A 22,487-nucleotide genomic window follows, 5' to 3' on the forward strand; every position below is an offset into this window, starting at 1 on the left:
GTCAGAGAAAAAAAACTCAACTTACCGACATTCTAGTGGAAATTAAGAAGAAGAAATGGACATGGGCAGGACATGTAGTGCGGAGAGAGGATAATCGATGGTCGCTGAGGGTAACAAACTGGATTCCAAGGGAAGGAAAGCGTAGCTGGGGGCGGCAGAAAGTTAGGTGGGCGGATGAGATTAAGAAGTTCGCAGGGGTCAAGTGGATGCAGTTAGCACAGAACCGGGTAAAGTGGAGAAATATGAGAGATGCCTTCGCCCTGCAGTGGGTATTATCAGGCTGCTGCTGATGATGATGATTGAGCAGTTTGGCATTGTCTCTGGCGCTCAAACAGGTGTAAAAACTCGAGTCTGTGGTACGTTCGTTTGGAGCAATGCCGACTCATTATGTTGGAATTGAATGGTCTCGCGTCCCCCTAAATACCTTGCAGTTCCTTTTCATGCATTCAAGTTTTGTGAGCGCTACTGGAGAGACCGGGTCCCGGCACTCCAAAGCTATGCTTAGACTTTTCTTCCCCACCGCATATCATTTTTTGGTTGAGCACAAGCCTTTAACACGTTCTTGGCAACAAACATTTATTCTGTTTTTCAGGTACTCCATTGTGCGAGGCATTACTTTTGAAGATTTCACCGAACGTTTGGGACGTTTCTATCGGCCTCCACATTTCAGCCAATGCGGCGTGATAACCTATGCAGGCCTGATTCTGCTGGCGGACTAGGTCTGACTCATCGTTTTGTCAGCCAGTAAGTTCATTGTTGATTCTTTTTCCGTAATAGCTCCCATCCCGTAATCAGAGCATCCCTGCAAACTAACTTTGTGAACCTTCTGCCTGACTTAGCTGTCTCGGCCAATTTTACCAATCGGCCATTAATAATTGCTTTTATCAAATAAGTTTACGATTCAGTGCGTTTTCTGGCAGTTTGCTTTTCTTATGAGTAATTATTGCCTATTTCACGGAAACATTTATACAAAGAGTTGATACCTATGTGGTACCGCGTCCATTATATCGTTCTCTACATTCTGAACATTTGGGACGCAATGTGTTGAAAAGAGTGCGCAAAATGCCGATCTCGCCTTGTAATAAAATGTTTTTCTTTAAACTTCGTGCCAAAGGGCTAGCTAAGTGTCACTTTATAAAAATATTTTTGTTTCTTCTGTAAATTGTCGGCCATGCGAAACCTACACCTTCCTACACCTGAAACAATCAAACACTGTTTCATTGCCTACGAAGATGCGATACTATTTTGGGATGTCTACGAAGAATACTCAAGAAAGACTATTATGAATTGCCAAAGTGTACGTTGCCTAATGACCCCCTAACATGACCATGAACCCTTTGATGTGGTGTCCTTCTTGGTTGGCACAGCCTGTGGAAAACGCGTATGTTGAAGAGGAATGCTGAGCCGGTCATTTTCTTCAGTGCATATTTCTGCCAGATGGCGCACCAGCTGAGAGACACGCAGATCGTGAATACACACGAAGATAGTGCTTATCAACTGGACTGGCTGCCGTTATTGATCTGTTGTCTTTCTGTGTCGTCGTTGTAGTGACAATGGGCTAAGACGTATTGTAGTTGTGAGGTGCGATGTATGTTTCAATTAGACTTTTCAGCTACAGGCTGATAGTTTGTAAATAATATATATAGCTCTTCTCTATATTTAAAGGCATGTACTAAATGCCATGCTGAAAAGGAAAATCGCGGGCGTGGCGTAGTTAGTTAAAGCGCTCGGCTGCTGATCCAAGAAATGGAGGTTCGATTCCCGGTGGAGACAGGATTTATTCATCGTTTATTTAGGAAACTGGTTTCGAGAGGCAACGTCAACGGCGACGCCGCGGAACGCAGGAACGGGTCCCAGTGAGCTGCGCTCTAAAGCGAACAGGCGTCCACGTTCTGTGCGCTGTCAGTGCACGTTTGAGATACTCAGGTGGTTGAAACTACTCTGTAGCTCTCCACTATGGGTCGCAGGTTTGATGAAATAGGTACCCGCTTCGCCGCACTGGATGCGGAAAGAATGCCAAGAAGCAGAAACATAGTTGATCATGGCCATCCGAAATAACAGGCATACTCATTAACACTGGAAGTTTCGCGAGCACTGCCGTAAAATAAGGGTTCTAGACCTACTCTAAGCAACTAGGACAGTTTGGAAGCAATTGCGTTACAAGAAGTAGGAATGCCAGCAACGCTAACAGGATATCGAGCGTTCTGTACGGAGGGGTGGTGGTGGTGAAGACATTTATTGTACATTTTGGAGGAGGTTTGTTTGGCGCGGAGACTTAAGGGCCTCGGCCTTACAATACTGGGAGGAGTCCCTATTCAGGGACTCCATTGATGGTTGCCACCGCCTGCGCACGCCGCGTTAAAGCCCTTCGGGCCTGTAGGTCACAGCAGCCGAGCAGGGTCGCCTCCCAGTCCTCCCGGGAAGGGTTAGGGATGGGGGGAAGGGATGGGTTTTGTTGGCAGGCCCATACAATTAGGTAGGTGTCAGCCACCGCCCTACAGTACTGGCACTGGCCAGTGAATTGGGAGTCTAAATGGTGAAGTACTGCTAGGCACAGCGTCCCGTTGGTGAAGAGGCGCAGGAGCAGCCTCTTGTTCGATTTTCCCAACCGTTTGCAGGGGTCAGGGTATTTGCGATGAGAGCTTTGATAGAAAATTAAAATATCTTTGAATGTGTAGGCCGGATTGGAATCGATGTCCTCAGACGATTCGAGTCGCCCGGAGAGAAAGCGCGCGGGCGGCTGGGTCAGCTGCCTCGTTCCTTGCAAAACCCTAGTGGCTAAGAGCCCAAACGAGATATCGGCACGCGGGGTCCGTGTCCCGACAGCAATTTTGATATATTCTATAGGCTAAGGGGGTGGTTCAGCCTTGCGCGATGTTCCGACAAGCCCCTCGTGAGTCGGTGATGACATATATAGAGGTGTGGTCTGAGCGGCGAGTGCAATGGCTACCTCTTCAGCATGTGTTATAGATTTGGCCTTGAATGTAAGGTCATCGACTGTGTTCCCGTTGTGAACGACTGCGGCCGTATACCAGCCCCCCGGATGGGGGCCCGAGGCATCCACGTTGAACACACCTGATTTCTTGTTGTAATGGCGGGCCAAGGCTTCCGCCCGCGCCAGGCATAGCCAATTAAGGTCTTCTCGTGACATGTTGGCAGGGAGAGGCCGCACAGTGAGGGCGCGTCTCCAGAGTTCTGGGATGCGGAGCCTCTCCTCAGTGAAGTGTTTATGTTGAATGTTTAGCCGGGCAAGAAGGCAGTGACCCGACACTGTCTGTGTGAGGCGGGTATATTGGTTCATCAAATTTCTTCCCGACGCTCTCTGAAAGTGTTCACCCCCCCTTGGGCTATGAGCCGACCGTTAGAGGTAAAGATTGGGAGGTAGGGGGCACGTTTCACGATTTTTCGGAGGATCGTCTCAAGGGTATTCTCCTTGTGCTTACGCAAGTGGAGGTAAGGACTCGAATACAGAATTATACTGGTTACGAAGGCGTTTGCCAGCCGCAGTTGGCATCCTTACTTCGCAACCCCATCGTTTATTATATATCCGGCGGACTATAAGGCCCTCACCAGACGGAGCGTGGCTAGTGTTGTGTCACGGCGTCTTTGGTTATGGATGAAGAGACCGAGTACTCTGGTCTTTTTTGAAGAATGAGACCGCTCGCAAGCGAGAGCGAGATTTGTGTGGTGCATCTTGGAGGGGGAGGAGATGCACAAATTGCGATTTCTGAGGGGAACATTGAACACTACCGCGCTGGGCATAGCGGTCTACTATGCTTGCCGCTGTTTGCAGGCAGGTTTCAAGGTCGAACAAACTGCCCTGCGTGGCCCATAGAGGGACGTCGGCGTTGAGTGCGTGCTGCACGCCTTCGACCTCAGCCAGCTGGGCCTTCAGACGCAACGGCAATCTTAAAAAGCAGCGGGGAGAGAACTGCGCCCTGAGGTGTACCCCGCGTGCTGATCATGAATGGTCCGCCCTCCTTGTCTTGTATTTTGATGTAGGATTGTCGGTCTGTAAGGAATTGTCTTATATAATTGAAAGTACTGCTGCCACACTGTGTTTGACTTAGGTGGGTCAGTATTACTTCGTGTCTGACGTTATCGAAAGTCCCTTTCACGTTTAGGGCAAGTACCACCCTGTTAAATGTGGGGGCATTCGAATGCGTTGAGAATTTTACTGTTAAGATAGAAACCATGGGTGGCTATACTAACTAAAAGAAACATCACATCAGTCATGCATGCCGCAGAGGTTAAAAGCGTTGACCACGTCCTGGTCGAAATCATACCGAACAAGAAAGTATAAGGAAGTCTTCTTATTCTGAATGTATACAGCACTCCGCATCAGAGAAAGGCCAAATTCGGCACACTTCCAAAAGACTAAAAATTGCCAACCACAAGTGCTGATCATACAAGGTGACTTTGATTTCTCTTCACCCAGCGTGGGGCTTTAGGTGAGCTGATATAAAGGGCCGGGTTCTCTGGCAAGGCACGCAACACGCAGGTATAATGCTGCTGAAGGATCCACTGCATCTAACTCTAAGCGTAAACTGCTGGACAGAAGACACTTTTCAGGATTCGATCTTTTTTCAGTCGTGTAAAAGACGAATGGTGTGACTCATGAAAAGCTAGACAGTGACTACTACATCATCGAAACGCAGGTGAAGGAGAACCGCGAAGAATCAAGTGCAAGAAGGCTCCACTCGGAGAGCGGAAAACCTGCAGGGAAATCAAAAGCCAAACCAAAGTGCGGCAATCGCAAATATAGAATCGTGGACAACCACGCTTCGTGCAAATGTAAAGAAGCAACCACAGAGGTCACCCAAAGAAGCAGGTCTGGTGGAGGTAGACAGCCGTCTTTTGCCCTTATGGCAGGCGAAAAGTGGATTCCACCACAAAGACATAGAAGAATGCACTTCAGCTATGTCGAAAAAAATTGGTGTCGACATGCATAGCATGGAATGATTCGTATGACTAGCAAAAAGCTGGCAGATATTACGCTGCCTGTTGGAGCTGGAATGTTGCAAGTCAGTGCAGAAGCAAACCTCTAAACTATTGCTGATTCCTACAATTGGACGGAAAAGGAACTCCTTGAAAAAATGCACGCATGCTCTGTGGGAACACGTTCCCCGGAAGTACTCCCTCACTATCACAGGCTGTCACACCAGGACCTGGATAGACTCACAGAAGAAACAGAAGTGAGGGCTGAAATTCCCCACCCCACAACAATGTCAGTAGCTGGGCCAGATGGAATGAGGAAGAAGACGCTACGAAATTTGAGCGACGTCTCAGCAGCGGCCCTAGCAAGATACATGGAAGATAGCTTAAAACGAGGACGACTTCCGCTTATCTGGAGGACAGCGCAGATCGTCATGATTTGCAAACCTAAAAAAAACGCTACAGACTGAACATTTATGACCAATTTCTTTGTCATCGTGCGTGGGTAAACTCGTGCAGCTCGCGATTTATACGAGAGACTGTACTCCAACATGTATGATTGGCTTCAGAGCTCGTATGTCGATCCAGGATATTGGGCTTCAAATCTAACACCAGGCCATCGAAGCGCATGCTGAAACACGCGAGTTACCCTGAGCCTAGATTACAAAGTCCTTCGATAAAGTTAAACACAGAGCAATACTAGAAAACCTACAAGATGTCGGCAAAGGTGAAAAAGTTTGCAACTACCTAACAGACTTTCTCTCAAAACGAGAAGAAAACATCGAAATTGGAAACACAAGTCCGACACATTTCAGATGGGCAGCTTAGGAATACCATAGGGCTCAATCCTTTCACCCCTGCTCTTCAAAATTGCGCTGATCAAGCTTCCATGAAAGGAAGAAGAAATTGGGGGCGTAAAGCACAGCCTGTACGTGACGATGACATGACATTCTGGACCGCGGGAGGTAGTGACGGACAAGTTGAAGGCAACCTTCAGGCAGCTGGGGAAACGGTTTAAGAATACGTAACCCCTAGATGCCTTAGGTGCTATTCCGAAAAGTCCGAGATGCTAGAGTTCCAGCCACCACGAAGCAGAATGGACAAAGAACAACGGAGAATGGAACTAAAGGCAGACGTAATACCCATCCCCTGAGCGTGGATAAGATTATGATCCCAGGTATGTGGCTACAGGACAATGGTCGCCACGCAGAAGATAAAAGGAAACTTGTAACCTGCGCTCAACAAAAAATACGTCTAATTAGGCGCATCGCTAATCGCAAGTCTGGCATGAGAGAAGACAGCCTCCTAAGACTCGTACAGGCTTTTTTCATCAGCAGGATCTCCAACGCTGTCCCGTACTTACGCCTGGCCAACTGCGTGAAGGCAAATACAATATAAATAATCGGGAACAGTATAAAACGAGCCCTTGGTCTCCCAACGGTACGTCTACGCACCAGCTAATGAAGCTAGGGGTGCACAATACGCTGGAAGAAGTGACTGAGGCCGACCAAAACTCTCAAATACAAATGACTGGAAAACACCCGTAAGGGAAGAAGTATATTGCTAAGACTAGGCATTCAATATGAAATCCAAGGGGACCAGAAGCCAGATGTCCCGATGAAAGTCAGGCAGCGACCACTACTGACTAAGTCATCAGAAAGGGTTCACTCACCGGCATGATAGGGTAATTGGGAATACAACATACACATACGATCACTCATAACTTGTTTCCTCTCGAACCTCATAGCTATCAGTCAGGCTAACCAAAACTTACCCTACTAGCTCACTTTCAATCATTTACACCAAATTAGAAGCCTCGTGCCTAAGCGTGGTAAATTAACTGGCATAATCGACACAAAGAAACTTAGTCGTACTAACCGAAACAAAGGCTAAAGAGATCATCACCCATAACGAAGTATAGGCCATAATAATATTATTATTATCATATTTTACAACTGCAACGTGTTCCGCGTGACCTTAAAAGAGGTGTTTGCGTCGTAATAGCCATTAACCGTAACCTACAATTTTATACACTAACATTTGACTCTTCCCTCAAAGTACTATTTATGTGTTCCCAAAAGAAACCAGCGCTTGCTACCGTGTGCCGGACAGCAAAACTTCGTTTATCTCTGCCTTTCATGACGCCCTTAGCTCAGTAATTTCAAAACTTCCGCATGCTTAGTCTTTTGATACTAGGTGACTTCAACTCCCCCGAAAATAAACTGGTGTAACCAAACCACATCTAATTCTATTGCATGCGATTTCCTAAACACCTGCAAAATGTTTGGTCTAACACAGCTTATCACCAGTCCAACGAGACAAAATGTTCGATCATTGAACATACTAGATTTGATACTAAAGTCTCACGCAGAGAAGCTATTATCGTTATTGGACGCCACCTCAATTCGCTTCCATCGAAACGCAGCCGCCGCGAGTTCCCGGGTTCGATCCCAATCGCGGGGGTGGTGGTGGTAAGCATTTAATACAAAAAGAGAGGTTGCTTTGAGAGCCACCCCTAGTGGGCCGCTCCCCCTACAATACTAGGAGGAATCCCTTATTCCGGGGCTCCAATGGTCTGGGCCAACACACGAGCTCGCTGGACCAACACTTGTTGTGCCGCTAGATCCAGGCAGCCAAGCAAGGCCGCCTCCCAGTCCTCTCGGCTAGGGGAAGGGGTTATGGGTAAAAGAGAAGGATTTAGCTGGCATGCCCAGACCGTGTGAAAGGCGTCAGCCACCTCTCCACAGAAAGGGCAGAGGCCAGAAAAGGAACGGTCGAAATGTTTGAGTACTGCCGGGCACAGTAGAGTATTAGTAAAAAGTCTAAGAAGTATTCTTTCGCCCGCTTTCCCTAGCCCCTTGAGAGGAGCCGGATAGTGACGGTGCGAGTCCCGGTAATAGGCACAGATTTCTTGAAAAGTTAAGACATGATATGTGTGCTGGTCCAGATCGGTAGGATCTACGTCGGCTAATGGTTAGTGAGTGCGCGGGCGGCCGAGTTTGCGACCTCATTCCCTGGTGGCCTGGAGTCCAAATGAGAAATCGGGTCTGGGGATCCTGATCCCGAGCTGCTCTCCGAAGTATTCTTTGTGCTGTAGGCGTTATACAGACCAGCTCATAATTCCGAAAGGCCCTCGCGAGTCGGAAAGGATGAATTTAGATTGAGGGTGGGAGGCAGCCAGGGCGATTGCTACCTCCTCCGCGTGGGTTGCACTACAGGCCTTAAAAGTGAGGCCATCCACCTGTCTTTCCTCGTGAACGACTGCAGCCGTGTATCCTCCTCCCATGGAATGGTGCGGGCCCGCAAAATCCACATAGAAAACATTGTGTTTAGAGGCATAAAGGCGGCGCAGGGCATTTACCGACGCCTGACGCCGTCCATTGTGGTCTTCTCTGTCCGTTTTGGTAGGAAGGGGTCGAACACGGAGGGCGCCTCTCTATAGCTCTGGCACTACTGCCCTTTCCTCAATGTGATGGTTGTGTTGTATATGTCATCATCATCAGCATCAGCCTGACTATACCCACTGCAGGGCGAAGGCCTCTCCCATATTTCTCCACTTAACCCGGTTCTGTGCTAGCTGCATCCACTTGACCCCTGCGAACTTCTTAATCTCATCCGTCCACCTAACTTTCTGCCGCCCCCTGCTACGCTTTCCTTCCCTTGGAATAGAGTTTATTACCCTCAGCGACCATCGGTTATCCTCTGTTCGCACTAAATGTCCTGCCCATGTCCATTTCTTCTTCTTAATTTCCACTAGAATGTCGGTAACTTGAGTTATTTCTCTGACCCAGTCTGCACGCTTCCTGTCTCTTAATGTTACCCCTACCATTTTTCGTTCCATAGCCCTCTGGTTTGTCCTCAACTTAAGTAGAACTCTTTTGGTTAGCCTCCACGTTTCAGCGCCATAGGTGAGTACAGGTAAGATGCAACTGTTATATACTTTCCTCTTTAGCGATACCGGTAAGCTGCTACTAATAATCTGCGAGTGCTTGCCAAATGCGCTCCATCCCAATCTTATTCTTTTTGTTATTTTCTTTTCATGGTCCGGATCTGCGGTTACTACCTGTCCCAAGTAGACATATTCGCCTACTACTTCCAGTACTTCGCTACCTAATGTAAACTGCTGTTCCTTCCCGAGGCTGTTGAACATTATCTTAGTCTTCTGCATATTGATTTTCAAACCTACTTTTCTAATTTTCTGTCTAGGTCATCTTTCATTATTTGCAGTTCATCCCCCGAGTTGCTTAGCAAGGCAATGTCATCAGCAAATCGCAGATTACTGAGGTATTCTCCATCTACCCTTATCCCTAACTGCTCCCATTCCAAGTCTCTGAATACTTCCTCTAAGCAAGCTGTAAATAGTACTGGGGAGATTGTGCCTACTTGCCTAACACCTTTATTTATGGGAATATTCTTGCTTTTTTATGCAGAACTATGGTTTCTGTGCAGCCACTATATATATCTTCCAGCACTTTCACGTACGGCTCGTCTACCGCCTGATTTCGCAATGCCTGCATCACCGCCTAGGTAGCCGGTCCAAAATGCGACGACCGAACATTCTCTGGGCAAGACGCGTGTATTGATTAGTGAGGTGCGCCTCGCGTAGCTCCCGATAGGTGTTCACCCCCCCCCCCCCCAATGCAAGGAGCCTCGTATTGGAGGTAGAGATCGGGATGCCGAGCGCCTTCTTGATCATCTTGCGGAGAGTGGCCTCCAGGATGTCTTCATCATGCTTGCGCAAGTGCAGGTATGGAGTTGAATAAAAAATTCGACTCGTCACAAAAGCATGGGCGAGTCGCATCGCATCCCTGCTTCTGAGGTCCCCACGCTTGTTGGAGACGCGGCTGATCATGCGGCCCACTTGGTCGCCTACCTTGAGAAGCTTGGCTAGTGTTGTGTCAGTGTGACGATTTTGGTGAATAAAGAGTCCGAGGACTCTAATCTCTGTGGCTTCGCGTATGGGTCCACTAGCCAGAGAGAGAAGTATTGGTGTCTTACATCTCGGCGAGGGGCGTAGATGCACGCATTTTAATTTTTTAGGAGAGCACTGGAGACCACTGTACGTAGCATAGCGATCCACTATGCCCACCGCTGTTTGCAGGCTGTCCTCCAGTTGACCAATGTTGCCCTCTGTAGCCCAAATGGTGATGTCGTCGGCATACAGCGCATGCTATATACCTTGAACCTCACCCAGTTGGGGAGGGAGATGAAGCATTGCCAAACTAAAGAGTAGTGGGGACAGCACTGCGCATTGTGTCGTGCCCCGCGTAACCATAGTATAAGGAACGTGCTCCTTGTCCTGAATGCGGATAAATGCTTCACGGTCCGTTAAGAACTGTTTTACGTAATTAAACGTGTTGTGTCCGCATTGTGTCTCACTGAGGTGAGCGAGGATGAACTGTGTTTCACGTTGTCCAAAGCACCCTTCATATCCAAGGCGAGAACCACCTTGTCATTGTGAGGGTGCTCGAAAGGCGTGAGTACCTCGGGGCTGAGTTGAAGCAGAATGTCCTGTGCTGACTTCTGAGGTCGGAATTCGAAAATCGTGTCTGCGAAAGTATTGCGCGCCTCTAGATATTCAGAGAGGCGATAATCGATCGCGGCGGCTGCGTTTCGATGGAGGCAAAACGAAGTGGCGTCCGTGTGCTGTGCAGTGTTAGCGTTGTTGTTGTTGTTGTGGCTGTAGGAAGAAGGAAAAGAAAATGCCTGGGTCTGCTACTGGCTCTGTAGCTGAGCCACCTCCGCTGCCTCGTGGATACAGAAGAGAAAATAGAGAAGAAAGAAAAGCAAGACGGAGAGAAAGACGTGCGCCGCAACAACAGCCGTCGTCCACCACTGAAGCGGTGGCGGGTGCAATGACGGCCTACAATAGATAAAAATACGGTGGCAGGCTAGCCCGCGCCGCAAGCGGCGGTGACCTACTTGCTCCAGCCGCATCAGGGGAGACCTAATTTTAGCGCATGGTAAAGATCCCCAGGTGGTCGAAATTACTACCTAGTCCTCCACTGCGAATCCTCATTCTCTCCTACTTTCACTCCCACCTTCCTCCCTTCCCTTACGGTGCGGTTCAGGTGTCCACAGTGCTAGTGTGACATATGCTGCGCCTTCCCATTCTTGTGAACAAATTATTAATAATATTTGCTGGGCATCAGTGAGCACTCAATTATTCACGCCGCGTTTGTCTATTAGGAATGAACCCCTGAAACTAACTTGTTACTGTTCAAAAACAAAATGAATGCTCTTATCAAAAAGCACATGCCCACCATCACTGTAACCGAACGCCTTGAATCACCCTATTTTAATACCACGCACTAAAACGCCATGGCAACAAAAAGCAAAGATTCTTAGACCAGCCAAAAAGACAAATAGCCGAAACACGTATCGGCACACTTACGAAGCTGAAACGTCCTACACCGATACTCCTGTCGTGGATCGTGATGCTGCTGAACTTTGAGTTTAGCATTTAGTCTCTGTTTTTCTCATGAACCAGGTGATGAACCTCCTAATTTTGCATCCTTTAACTTTGCAGCTGTGTTGGATGCTACCTTTAGCCCAACGCTATTCTCAAATTAATAGACTGTTTAAAGTTAACTTCATTACCGGCCATCAATGCAATTAACGAAAAAATATTAAAAAACAGAAAGCATACATCTAGCCTCATTTTTCAGCAATCAGTTTTATCAGGTGTCATACCACACTATTTAAAAACAGGCAAGGTCATTCCGGTACTGAAAAAAGCTTGATTATCTTAACCTCATAATTATCCCCTAATGTATATACCAGCAACACTTCAAAACTAACGAAACATGTAATGTTTTCTCAAGTAAAAAAAGAAACAAATTCCAACGTCTGCTAACTTTTTCACCCCAGCCAACTAACCAACATGGCTTTCTTAAAACATTTTCTTGCGACACGCTACTAGCTCTCTTTATTAACTACTTGGGCTCCAGAATCGACCTTAGCATTCGAATTGACGCTCTTTTCCTCGACGTTGAAAAATTTTCGCAAAAACGGCTCTTCCGAAAACTATAGCGCTTAAAATTTAACGAATCTGTTTATATTTGGATTTCCCACTTTTCTCACTAATAGAGAACAGTTTGTTCACGCTAACAAATGCTCATCTTTTTATTCCTCTGCTATATCCGGGGTACCCCAGTGGATCGTCTTGGGCCCCTTCTTTCTCTTATATATATAAACGATTTGCTTACTAACATTTCTTCTAGCAGTCGCATGTTCGCAGCCGACCGCGTCATATATTGCCCCATAAATAACAACGCTGACCTCGTGCTTCTCCAATGTGACATTCAACGCGTATTAACATGGTGTAAAACATGGTTGATGTCCTCTAATGTAAGGAAAACTTTTATCATTCGACCGACTTCATTGAGAACCATCTTCGATATATCTTATGAGCAAGACTTAAATCACTTCAGTTATATTTTTATAAATATTTAGCATTCACTTACCACCCGAACTAAGCTGTTCTTTTCACATAAAACGAATCACTAAAAAGGCAAATCATCTTCTCGGTCAATTTTGTCGAGCCTTACGACCAGCACACCGATCAGTGAATTCCCTCGCTTATCTAAAGGGGCAAAATACCAATTTTGGAATATATTGTTTATTGCATTCTATTTCTGATGGGCCGGACAACGAAACCTGAAAGTTTAAGCCGCATCGGGGCTACATATATTTTTAAAACTAGTTTTTAGTTTCTTCCTGACCAGCTTGCTGATTTGGCAACTGGCGCAGCCGGCGACGACATGTACCGACGCCGCGTCGTGTGCTGCATGTTATGGTAATGAGTAGCGTCAACCGTGTTTAAGCGAAGCCGGGGCAATGTCGGCGAAACAGCAGTCATGCCGCTTACCGAGGTTACCGGAAACTGAGCTTTTCGTCGATCTCTGTTTTCGCGCTTCTAACCTAGGGAATAGCGGCATCGGTGGGCGGGATTCAGGTGCGCACGTCGGCACACGAGTGCAAAAGGCGCATGTGATTTGCCGCTCGAACAGCGTACACATTCTACACTGAAACACATCACAAAAGCAACAATTAAAATGCGCAACGTATATAGTGCGGTCAGACCGCGCTTTTGTTCGATCTTCGGGTACCGCCCGACAGCGCTGCAGCGTAGTGTAAGGACGCGGCTCAGTGCATCCACTGTACGTCTTAGCAGCATTGTTTACGCTGCTCATTATCAGGTTTAATTCCTAACCTACTCTCATAATGAAAGTAACGATAAGCTCATAAGGCTTACAGCACCGGATGCCGCAAGCTTACAGCAACTGCGCCTGCGTGAGCGAATGACACCGGCGCTTTGGCTGTCTGCTTCTCCATAACCGTCGGCTTAAATTGCCTCGCATCGAAGCTACCGCGGACGGCATTTTGCAACATATCAGCTTGGCCTTTTAGTAAATGGACCCCTCGATCATGAAACTTCTTTACTATCAACCACACTGTTTCGTAGTATAGGAAATAATTATTTTCGGCGCCACTTCAGCAGCAGAGCTAGCGTACAAGAACAAGGGCGCCGTACCCTGTGAGCAAACACTCCCACCGTGTGGGTCGGCATTTCAGAAGAAGCGTTCATTTTTGAGATTCCTCTTTCGAGGGCCTAATATTATTGAGAGCTAAACTAATTTTCATATGCTTTTCTGAATATGACCCAAAGGATCCACCATATCGGTGGCGCTGAGTGCTTGCGCAGAAAGCATGGAGCTTGCGGCGATGTTTACGGCAGAAGGGGGGGGGGGGGTGGAACGAATTCGGCCATTGGACGATGGCGGCGGTCGGGCTTAAGGTGGATCCCTGGACAAGAACTAAATCACGCTTCGCTACAGTCTGTTCAGTTTTCAGAAACATGCTGAGTACACATATGGGGAGTCATGTAAGCAAGCGCCTGCACAGTACAGTGTATCGGCAGCTTATCATCGTCGGCATAGCATCAGACGATGCGGTGTTCGTTGTCGCTCTGTGACGTCACCACGCGTTTCAACATGACGATCGCTCTCGGTGGGAGGTGCTTCGCTTCAGCCACGCTCCAGCCACTTCAGCCACTTATTTCGAAGTAAGGAGTGCGTCTAGGGCGCTCAAATGTCTTAAATTGATGAATAGGGTCCAATATTATCTGCCCGACTACAGACAACAATATTGGATGACCGTTTAACACTTTTTAGACTAGACAAGAATACGCTTGCGCTATTTGGTACCCTCATCACTACAACCTTTCAGCTACTCACGAAGCAGTACGAAATCATGCTGTTCCATTCATTTTCTCGGCTTTATTACGTTACTATCTCTGAATTAAAACGCAGTGCAAACCTGCAAACCTTAGCTAACCGCCGAAAGATGGCTACACAGTGTTCATTCAATACGTTTTACAACCATCCTTTCCTGACCTTCATTTCATCCCTACCCATCGCATTTCTGACCGAGGCTGTCTACTCACCTCCTGCTCGGATATCTGCACATTTGTCATCCTTCTTTGTTCGCTCAGCAAGGGATTGAAATTACTTCCCAAATGCTATCGTGGACCATACCGAGCCATCATCATTCAGATCATTCACCGAGAGTTTCATCTGTTGAGTGTACCACTCCGTCATGTAATACCTTTTACAATGGGGCCTCAAGGTTTAATAAATAATTGATAAATCAACTCCCCGCCGCTGCCACGGAGCATCGCAAGCATCATCACGGAAGAAGGAAGGAGATGACGGAAACACTGTGAAGTTATATCAAGGAAGACAGGACGCGGTTTATGTCGATGCCGCCGAGTATGGGGACAGGCATCCCGTATTTGCAGTAGTAAAAAAAATGAATAAAGGCTGAGAATACGCGGCTCGGTCAGAACCAGCTTAGCTGACATGGCTGAAGAGGTGGTGATTGAATAATAAGTGATTCCAAACAGCAATATGCAATTTTCTCAAAGGAAGGGTCTCGCCTTAGGCAAACAGGATACTGAAAACATGTCAGAATGACAGAATAATCTGGCTAATATGGGCACCAACCACCTTCCAGCTTCAGGGAAATCAGGGAGCTTGTCTCACCTTCCGAGTAGGCTCTGACCCTCAGTACACTCACAGCAGGGACAGCTGTAAAGCCATAGCTTATAGCTGTAGTTTATAGCTGTAGGGTCAGCTATAAATGATTGCTGAGGAATATCGGCTAAACAGGGTGGAATACGCACTGGCATAATAAGATCAGGAAAAAATCAAGAGGCGCTGACAAACAAGAAGTTTTTCGAATACAGCTACCCATATCCTGTAGTACTCGGAACAGTTAGCATATTGATGAAAACTATGTCAGGATACCGCGGTTCTAGTATATAACATACGGACAGAAGCCGATTTGTTAAGGGGGAGAGGAATCTGTGGATTCAAGATGAGCTTCGAGCCGATTGAGCACCATCCGTTCTATGGTATTTCCAAGGCATGATGTTAAACAAACTGGGAGGAGGTTTTGAAGCGCAATTTTTTTTTTGCCTGGCTTTGGACGTAGGGTTATAAGTGGTTGTTTCCAAGATGCTCGGAGGGTGTTTTCTTCCCAATGTAGGTTAGTAATATTCAGAAAATGTCCTTTGTACTTGTCAGAAACATTTCGAATGCGTCAGTACGTATTCTGGTCTTCACTTGAGACTAAGTACCGCTTTAGCTGTTCTAGCGCCCAGTCAAGATACCAGAGGATAAACGGCTCATCGAGGTCTGTATTGGAAGCACCAGTGTACGGAGGATAAATACTAGGTAGGGGGGCAGGAATGTAGAGATTGCGGAGTTGGGCTGTTAAGGCAACAACGCCTAGTTGCGAATAGCGCTTCTCGAGAGTGGGAACAGGATCCGGTTGAGGCCCGAGGAGTTCTATGAGTAAGTGCCAGGTTCTTTTTTGGTTTAGTGCGCCGTTGACGGTGTTACAAAGTTTGCTCAATTCATTAGTGCCAAGTGTAACCCAGTGTTCTTTAACCTGTCGCGTCAATTCGGTGACACGCTCAGAGAGGCGAGAATAGTTGGGCTGAGTGCGAAGAATGCGCAAGAGTCGTTTCCACCTCTTCCAGATGCGTACAAGGTAAGGGCCGGGATTACCTGACGGGACTTAAGTTCTTGAGTGCTTTTGTCAAGCTCTGAAGACTGCCAGTAGTATGTTAGGTGCCACAAATAGTGCGAAAGGTATTCCAGTTTGTGTGAGAATATTTACGTTTACGCGGACGAGTACTCCTCCTACGGACGTGTCTAGCAATTGAAAATATGAACCAAGAGAAAGCAAAATTCAGGGGCACTTTGGCTTACTAAAGTGCTTCAAGACGGAAGCCTTCCCCGCTGCTCCGCTTAGGCATTGACTACGCGACAGCTTGTGATTGACTGGAATTGAGATATATACTGCGCTTTTTCTTTGCTGTTAACCAATTTTAAATGCCGCTGATGCCTGCTGTACACCGCCTGTTTCTATATATGCTCTGTGGTGCGGCTTTAAGGAAGCGCCAAATGGAATGCGCCGCACGGACGCCTGGATGGAATGCCCGGCGGTGTAACCTTCGCAATGCGTCAATCTCCTGGTGCCGTCATCCCCAGTCATGACGTCATGACCGAGTGGGACGTCATTATCAATTGCGGTTAGTAGACATGGCCGGATACGTTGTCATGATGACGTCACATCCGGTCATGACGTGACGGCCGATGGCGCCACCATGTGAGAGCTATGGACATCTCGAAACGTCTAAAGTGTTAAACACACCTTAACCAATAAGCGATGGTTAGTGATAGTTGCGATGCCCTTCAAATGCATGGGTTCCTATGGGCATCTGCTTAATTATTTTATTATTAGTCGTAAAAATAAACTATCTTGAAAATTCCCTAAATTATGTTCCGATATTATCCGATTGCTGTTGATTAAGTATCGATTCAATGGTGATCGGCATATGCCCATATAAGGCATGCACCAGAAAAGCGGGCACATTTGCTAACCACCATATGAAGCATTATAGGCTTTTGCCTTAATAGCTTTTTTGGGAGACTCACGCCCTGAACTTCGGCTAAGCCGAACATGCCGCCGGCGTCCAAGGTCTCCAGGCTGCCGTCTGGGCGGATAGATTGCCGCCTAACGTCTATCTGTTCGAGGTTATAGTATTATCACCGCCGCCAAATTGACTTAGGGTCAGTGCTCGCCCACAAGTCAGGGGGGTGGGGGGGAGGAGAGGAGAGAACTTTGTGTTCACATTTGGCGTCTAAACGCTCAGGTCCCCCGAGGTTCGGACCGGAGTTAATCGGTTCGTTTGGTTAGTACGACCTGAACCGCTCCGTGAAGTAAACAATGGAGGTGGGAGTTAAAGAACAGAGAAAGATGTGCTGTGGTGGAGGGCTCTAGAATAATTACGGCCACCGGGGATCTTCATTGTGCAATTACATCTCAAAGCACATGGAGGCCTTTGCGTTTTGCCGCCATCGATACGTGGCCGCCGTAGTCGGGATTGAATCCGGATACTCCGGTTCAGTAGTCCAGCGCCTTAGCCCGGGTGGCGTAATACGACTTCAGCGTGTCTACGGCAAAGTGGGGAGCTACACTAAACTTTGTTTTCCGTATCTAATTACGGTAATCGTGGGGAATATTCCAAAATATACAACATTCTATCTCAAACTATCTCAACGACCATCCCACAGGGTTTGAGCAGTCAAAAGCAGTCAAATGTTACACCGAGAAAAAAGAAGATGTAACCGAATGTTTATCGGTGAAGAATTTTAGTATTATAAGATGTATGAGTATTGCATGATATGCAAAAAGGAACAAAGAATATCACAGAACATAAGCGTTGTCATATTTAGAAAACATTCATTAATTATTCTAACATAACAGCTTTCTCTCTTGCAGTTCAGCGTCTATCGACGGTGGCTCCCACCTTCCTCCCTTTCCCTAGGAGCGCTTCAGGTTTCCACGCAGAATATGTCACCAATCTGCGCCTTTCCTTTCCTGGAAACCAAATAGTATTCTGGGACTGCATAACGTCTAGAGCGTGGTCTAGAGGGACACCTCTCTTTTGCGCGTACATATAAGCCGCCTTAAGAAGAAGAATAAGATTGGGATGTAGCTCATTTGGCAAGCACTCGCAAATAATGACTAGCAGCTTACCGGTATCGCTCAAGAGGAAATATACAACAGTTGCATCTTACCTGTACTCACCTATGGGGCTGAAACGTGGAGGCTAACCAAAAGAGTTATACTTAAGTTGAGGACAGCCCAGAGGGCTATGGAACGAAAAATGGTAGGGGTATAACATTAAGAGATTGAAAGCGCGCAGATTGGGTCAGAGAAATTACTCAACTTACCGACATTCTAGCGGAAATTAGGAAGAAGAAATGGAAATGGGCAGTACTGCAGTGCGAAGAAAAGATAACGATGGTCGCTTAGGGTAACAAACAGGATTCCAAGGGAAGGAAAGCGTAGCAGGGGGCGGCAGAAAGTTAGGTTGGCGGATGAGGCTAAGAAGTTCGCAGGGGTCAAGTGGCTGCAGCTAGCTCAGAACCGAGTTAAGTGGAGAAATATGGGAGAGGCCTTCACCCTGCAGTGGGTATAGTCAGGCTGCTACTGCTGATGATGATGATGATAAGCCGCCTTGAGAGACGAAGGTTGCAACAGGGACGAACAGCCTCTTGGCGATGGCGAGCCGACGAACCGACATTCTCGAGGTGCTTTTCATGACGATGGGCTGCATTCAAGTGACGGGCGCTGTGGCTATAGCAAAAGCCAAGTAAAAGATAGATGTTGTGGATGATTCCCTTTGTGTAGTGCGTGATATTTGGTGACCGCATTTGGTTTAACGGACAGTTGTAATATGTTATGCGGAACACCTAAGCTTGGGCTAACCCAGTTAGAAACACCGGCGGTAACCACGCCGGGTGACCTGCCTGTGTGGTCTAGGGGCAACGTGGCTGCAACGCTCATGGAAGGATAGTTCTGGTATCACACTCCCATATAATGCAGTGGTTTTATAACACAAAACTAAGACAAGGATAATAGAGGTGGGCAGACAAACACAGAAGCGCTTACCCTCCCAATCAAAAGAAAATCTCGAGATGGCAGCTCTTGTCAAACGTCATGTCAGGCAACACTACTCAGAATTAGTTCTCGACCATGTTAGCTGCCAGCTACCGCCGGGCAGCCACGCTCATGGTTTTTTGCTCACAATGCTCACAACGGCAACGCTCTCGGACAGCCGATGTAGGCTCGGATTTTCGTTAATGGGGGCTGCAAGTTGCCTCGTTGACTGTGAAATCTCTATCGTGTTTCCTAGTATAGCCTGAATTGCAAGACAACATGGATTCATTCTCAGCGAGTTGTGTGTAGGGCTTCACCAGTTAAGCAGAAATACCTAACCTTGAAAACCAGAAAAAAGCAAACGAGAAATTTTAGAAACTGGTAAACAGAGCGTTCAACTACATTTTGGCCTTCAATTTCGTGGAAAGTTGTACCCATCCGCAGTGTGCGTTGTGAGCTTTATTGGTTCAATACACTTTTAGTTGGGCCTAGTTGGTTCCCCATTTTCTATGGAACTGAAGAGCGCAAACAGTAGACAATCCACAGAATAGACGGAGAGAAGACAATGACCCACGGTATTGTTTATTATTCTGTATTCTTTGAATATTCTTTATTATTTCGTTTTATTATTTGAAATAAAGAGTCCAAATCGAGGTGCTATGTAAAAATGGGGTCATTTGTTTCCTTTCGAAAAAGTATTCCAAACAAAACGTAAATAACAAACTTTGAACAGGCATGGAGAGACGCACAGAACTGCCAAGTTTACGGAAGTGCGTAGGTAAAGTCAGGTGGCTGCCCTCTCTCGTGTATCCAGAGCGTCGCAATCCACTTCGACCCTCGCAGCACGGGGCATGCTCCATGGAAGGCGCTCGGGTCTCGCTGCCAGCGCCCCATCGAGTCCTCCTTCAGGTTGAACCAGAAGAGAGCAGATCCGAGGCGAGGCGTTATTGAGAGGCCGCCCTCGGGGAACGCGGTTGCCCCTCCCTCTGGAACGTCGCTCAAATACACAAGCAGCGTCGCCAAGCGCTCGCCCCGTTCTTTTGTGATCCAGCTGTCGATCGTATCGAAGTGAGCGCTGTAGTGTCCGCCAACGCCGTAGTTCAACAATTGCACTTCCTCGGCCCACTCTGTGGAGAGGCCCGTTACCACATCTGCACGACGGTAAATGACGCTAGTGCTGGCGTTCTTTTTCAGCCAGACCATTCCGGCTGCTCTAACATCTTGGCGATCGGCATCTCCTGTGCCCTCTAGTATTAAAGCTGGTTTGAGTGCACCCGACAACCGCCGAAGAGCAGCGCTCTCCTTCGCGCTCAGGAAGTCGTGCACGAGCCACGCTTGAGGCTCCTCAGCCGACAATTCCTCGACAGCGAAAGGAGCAAGAGACGCGGCACCGTGTTTTCCCCGCGACAGCCAGCACTGCAGGGAGCTGGCGGGCCTCGTATCTTGCTTCAGGCTGGAATGACAGAGCTCTCCGAACCTGTCGTCGCTGGTGAAGCCTGAGCGGACGGCACCTCTCACAACGTCTCTGTACGGCCACATAGTCGGTGACTCAGGAGGGTACCCTACGATCTCGCTCCAAGCCTTCGACCTAGCCATTGGGTCCCACGCTAAAAGCGCTGGCAGATATTGCTCCATGAAGGAAACGTACTGCTCGTCGACGCCGCCTAGCGTAGCCCAATCAGATGCCAGTGCCCGTTCCCTGAGTGAGAAGTGAAGTGCCAATAAAAGCATGTCGTTTTCTGTCGGTTCGGGCAGTTGAGGAGAGCGCATCGTCGCAATGGCTTGCTCTGACGTGATGTGGTACGCTTTCTGCAGCCTGCAGATACCAGCTGCGGCACCGTCTACGTCTCCTGCCGTCGGCCAGGGCAAAATGTTGGCGTTAAGCATCACCGGCTTGGGACAGCGGAAACCTCGAAGCACACACGACACAGCTTCCAAAGCTGAAAGCCTTAGCAGCCTTAGCAGAGAGTGTTCTTCGGGGCAACTAACTTTGAGCGTTAAATTCACGGCCAGCAGATTGGCCCGCACCAGTGGCGTGATGGCGGCCGCTCGGTGCCAGGTTGCTTCGCAAGGATCCAAATGTAGACGGAGGGCATTCATCACAGCTTTCTCCGTCACCAACAGACTAGATAGTGCTGGCATGGATCTGTAGTAGTTGGCTCCCAGAACGCCACAACTGCACAAGAAAGCCGAGAAGAAACGCAACGAAGACTTCATCGGAATCCGAGCCTCTGTTTCTTCTTCTTCTCGTCTCTGTGCATATGGCACTGAATCAGCACGCGCATTAGCGTCAGTTCTTTTTCTTGGTTTTTAAATTGGTTTAATTTTTATTTTTCACATGGAGTTACTGGCAGCCATAAACACCACAATTGCTTGACATGTCCTGAAGGCCTAGCAAAGCGTTGCTTCTGAAATACATTAGAATAAGAAATATGAAATAAGTGTACATATTTGGCGTTTATTTTTACAGGTTCTAATTTCTAACGCGAAAGTCCCTCTTAGGCTCATGGAACTCAATCCCGTGCGCGAGGCCTGTGCGCGAGATCTCCCACCGGCTTGTTGCATCTGTGTGCGAAATTCCGCGAGTTGTGTTTCTCTTGTCTAACGCTCTTGCGATTCGCAATCGCACAATTGAACGCGCACCAAGGAACACCATGCGACAGGGGCGATGTTGTACCGTCCAATTGCACTTTACGAGTAAAGTGACAGGTACTGCGTCTCTCCTTTCTTATAACCCAATTTAATTATATATACAACATAACAAACGGCGATAAGCGGCAAGCGATGATAGGCAAATGATAGAAGAGGAGAGGTATTAAAGGAGAGCCTCTTAAGAGTCCCTGTAAAGTTATGCTGGTGTATGCAGTAGTGTTTTGGCTCGAAAGCACAAATGTTAAGAGCCAAGACAACTGGTCTAAGAATTGTGTGCCATCTTGCTCTGGTTTCACGGAAAATAAAACGTTGTTGGAGGCCCTTCGGCCTCTAATAAGTGTGGTAATGAAAAAGCCTTCCCGTCGTCTCTCTGCACTCATTTGCCGCTTTTTCACTCATTTGCTTCTTTTTCCTCTCTTTTTTGTTTTTGTTCGCTTTTTTATGTTTGTATTTTTTCTTTTTTACTATATTTTACTCATGTAGTCTTGACTGTTTTCGTTTGAAACTTTCTCGCACTCCTTTTGCAAACTTTCGACATCTGTGGCGGTTTCCACTTCTAAACATTACATCGACGTCCGTGGCAGCAATTTTGATAACGTATCGGCTTTTGCTGCTGTAATTAATCAACAAATTATTGCATATCAACAAAATCTTGTCCACAGATAAAATTTTTAAAATCTACCTCGTGCAACCTTTCTTTTCTACTTATCAGTCAAATCATTTTTCAGCAGTGACGGTTTGGCACCGTCCGCGGTCGCACAAATCCTGCTCCCACTCCTGAGCCTACAAAGGCTTTCGCCGTAATATGCGAGATATTAACTCAATAGCAAGGGAAGCTGAATAGTTTTCAAGGTGTAAAGAATGTAGAAAGCGATAAGTAG

The 22,487-nt window shown here is 47.3% G+C and overlaps 1 protein-coding gene across 1 annotated transcript; it reads right to left on the reverse strand.

Moving 5' to 3' along the window:
• Positions 1-19,716: 19,716 nt before the first annotated feature.
• On the reverse strand, positions 19,717-20,493 carry LOC146180084 (prolyl 4-hydroxylase subunit alpha-1-like). The gene has a single exon (XM_084580324.1). The coding sequence runs from the start codon at positions 20,491-20,493 to the stop codon at positions 19,717-19,719; it is 777 nt and encodes a 258-aa protein (XP_084436450.1).
• Between the last annotated feature and the right edge of the window lie 1,994 nt (positions 20,494-22,487).

This window comes from Amblyomma maculatum, chromosome 9, assembly GCF_055883805.1.
Source record: "Amblyomma maculatum isolate TAMU_Amacu chromosome 9, ASM5588380v1, whole genome shotgun sequence".
NCBI lineage: Eukaryota > Metazoa > Arthropoda > Arachnida > Ixodida > Ixodidae > Amblyomma > Amblyomma maculatum.

Excerpts from the sequence above, each read along its gene's own strand:
- LOC146180084 (XM_084580324.1), bottom strand. The coding sequence starts at position 20,493 with ATGTGGCCGTACAGAGACGTTGTGAGAGGTGCCGTCCGCTCAGGCTTC.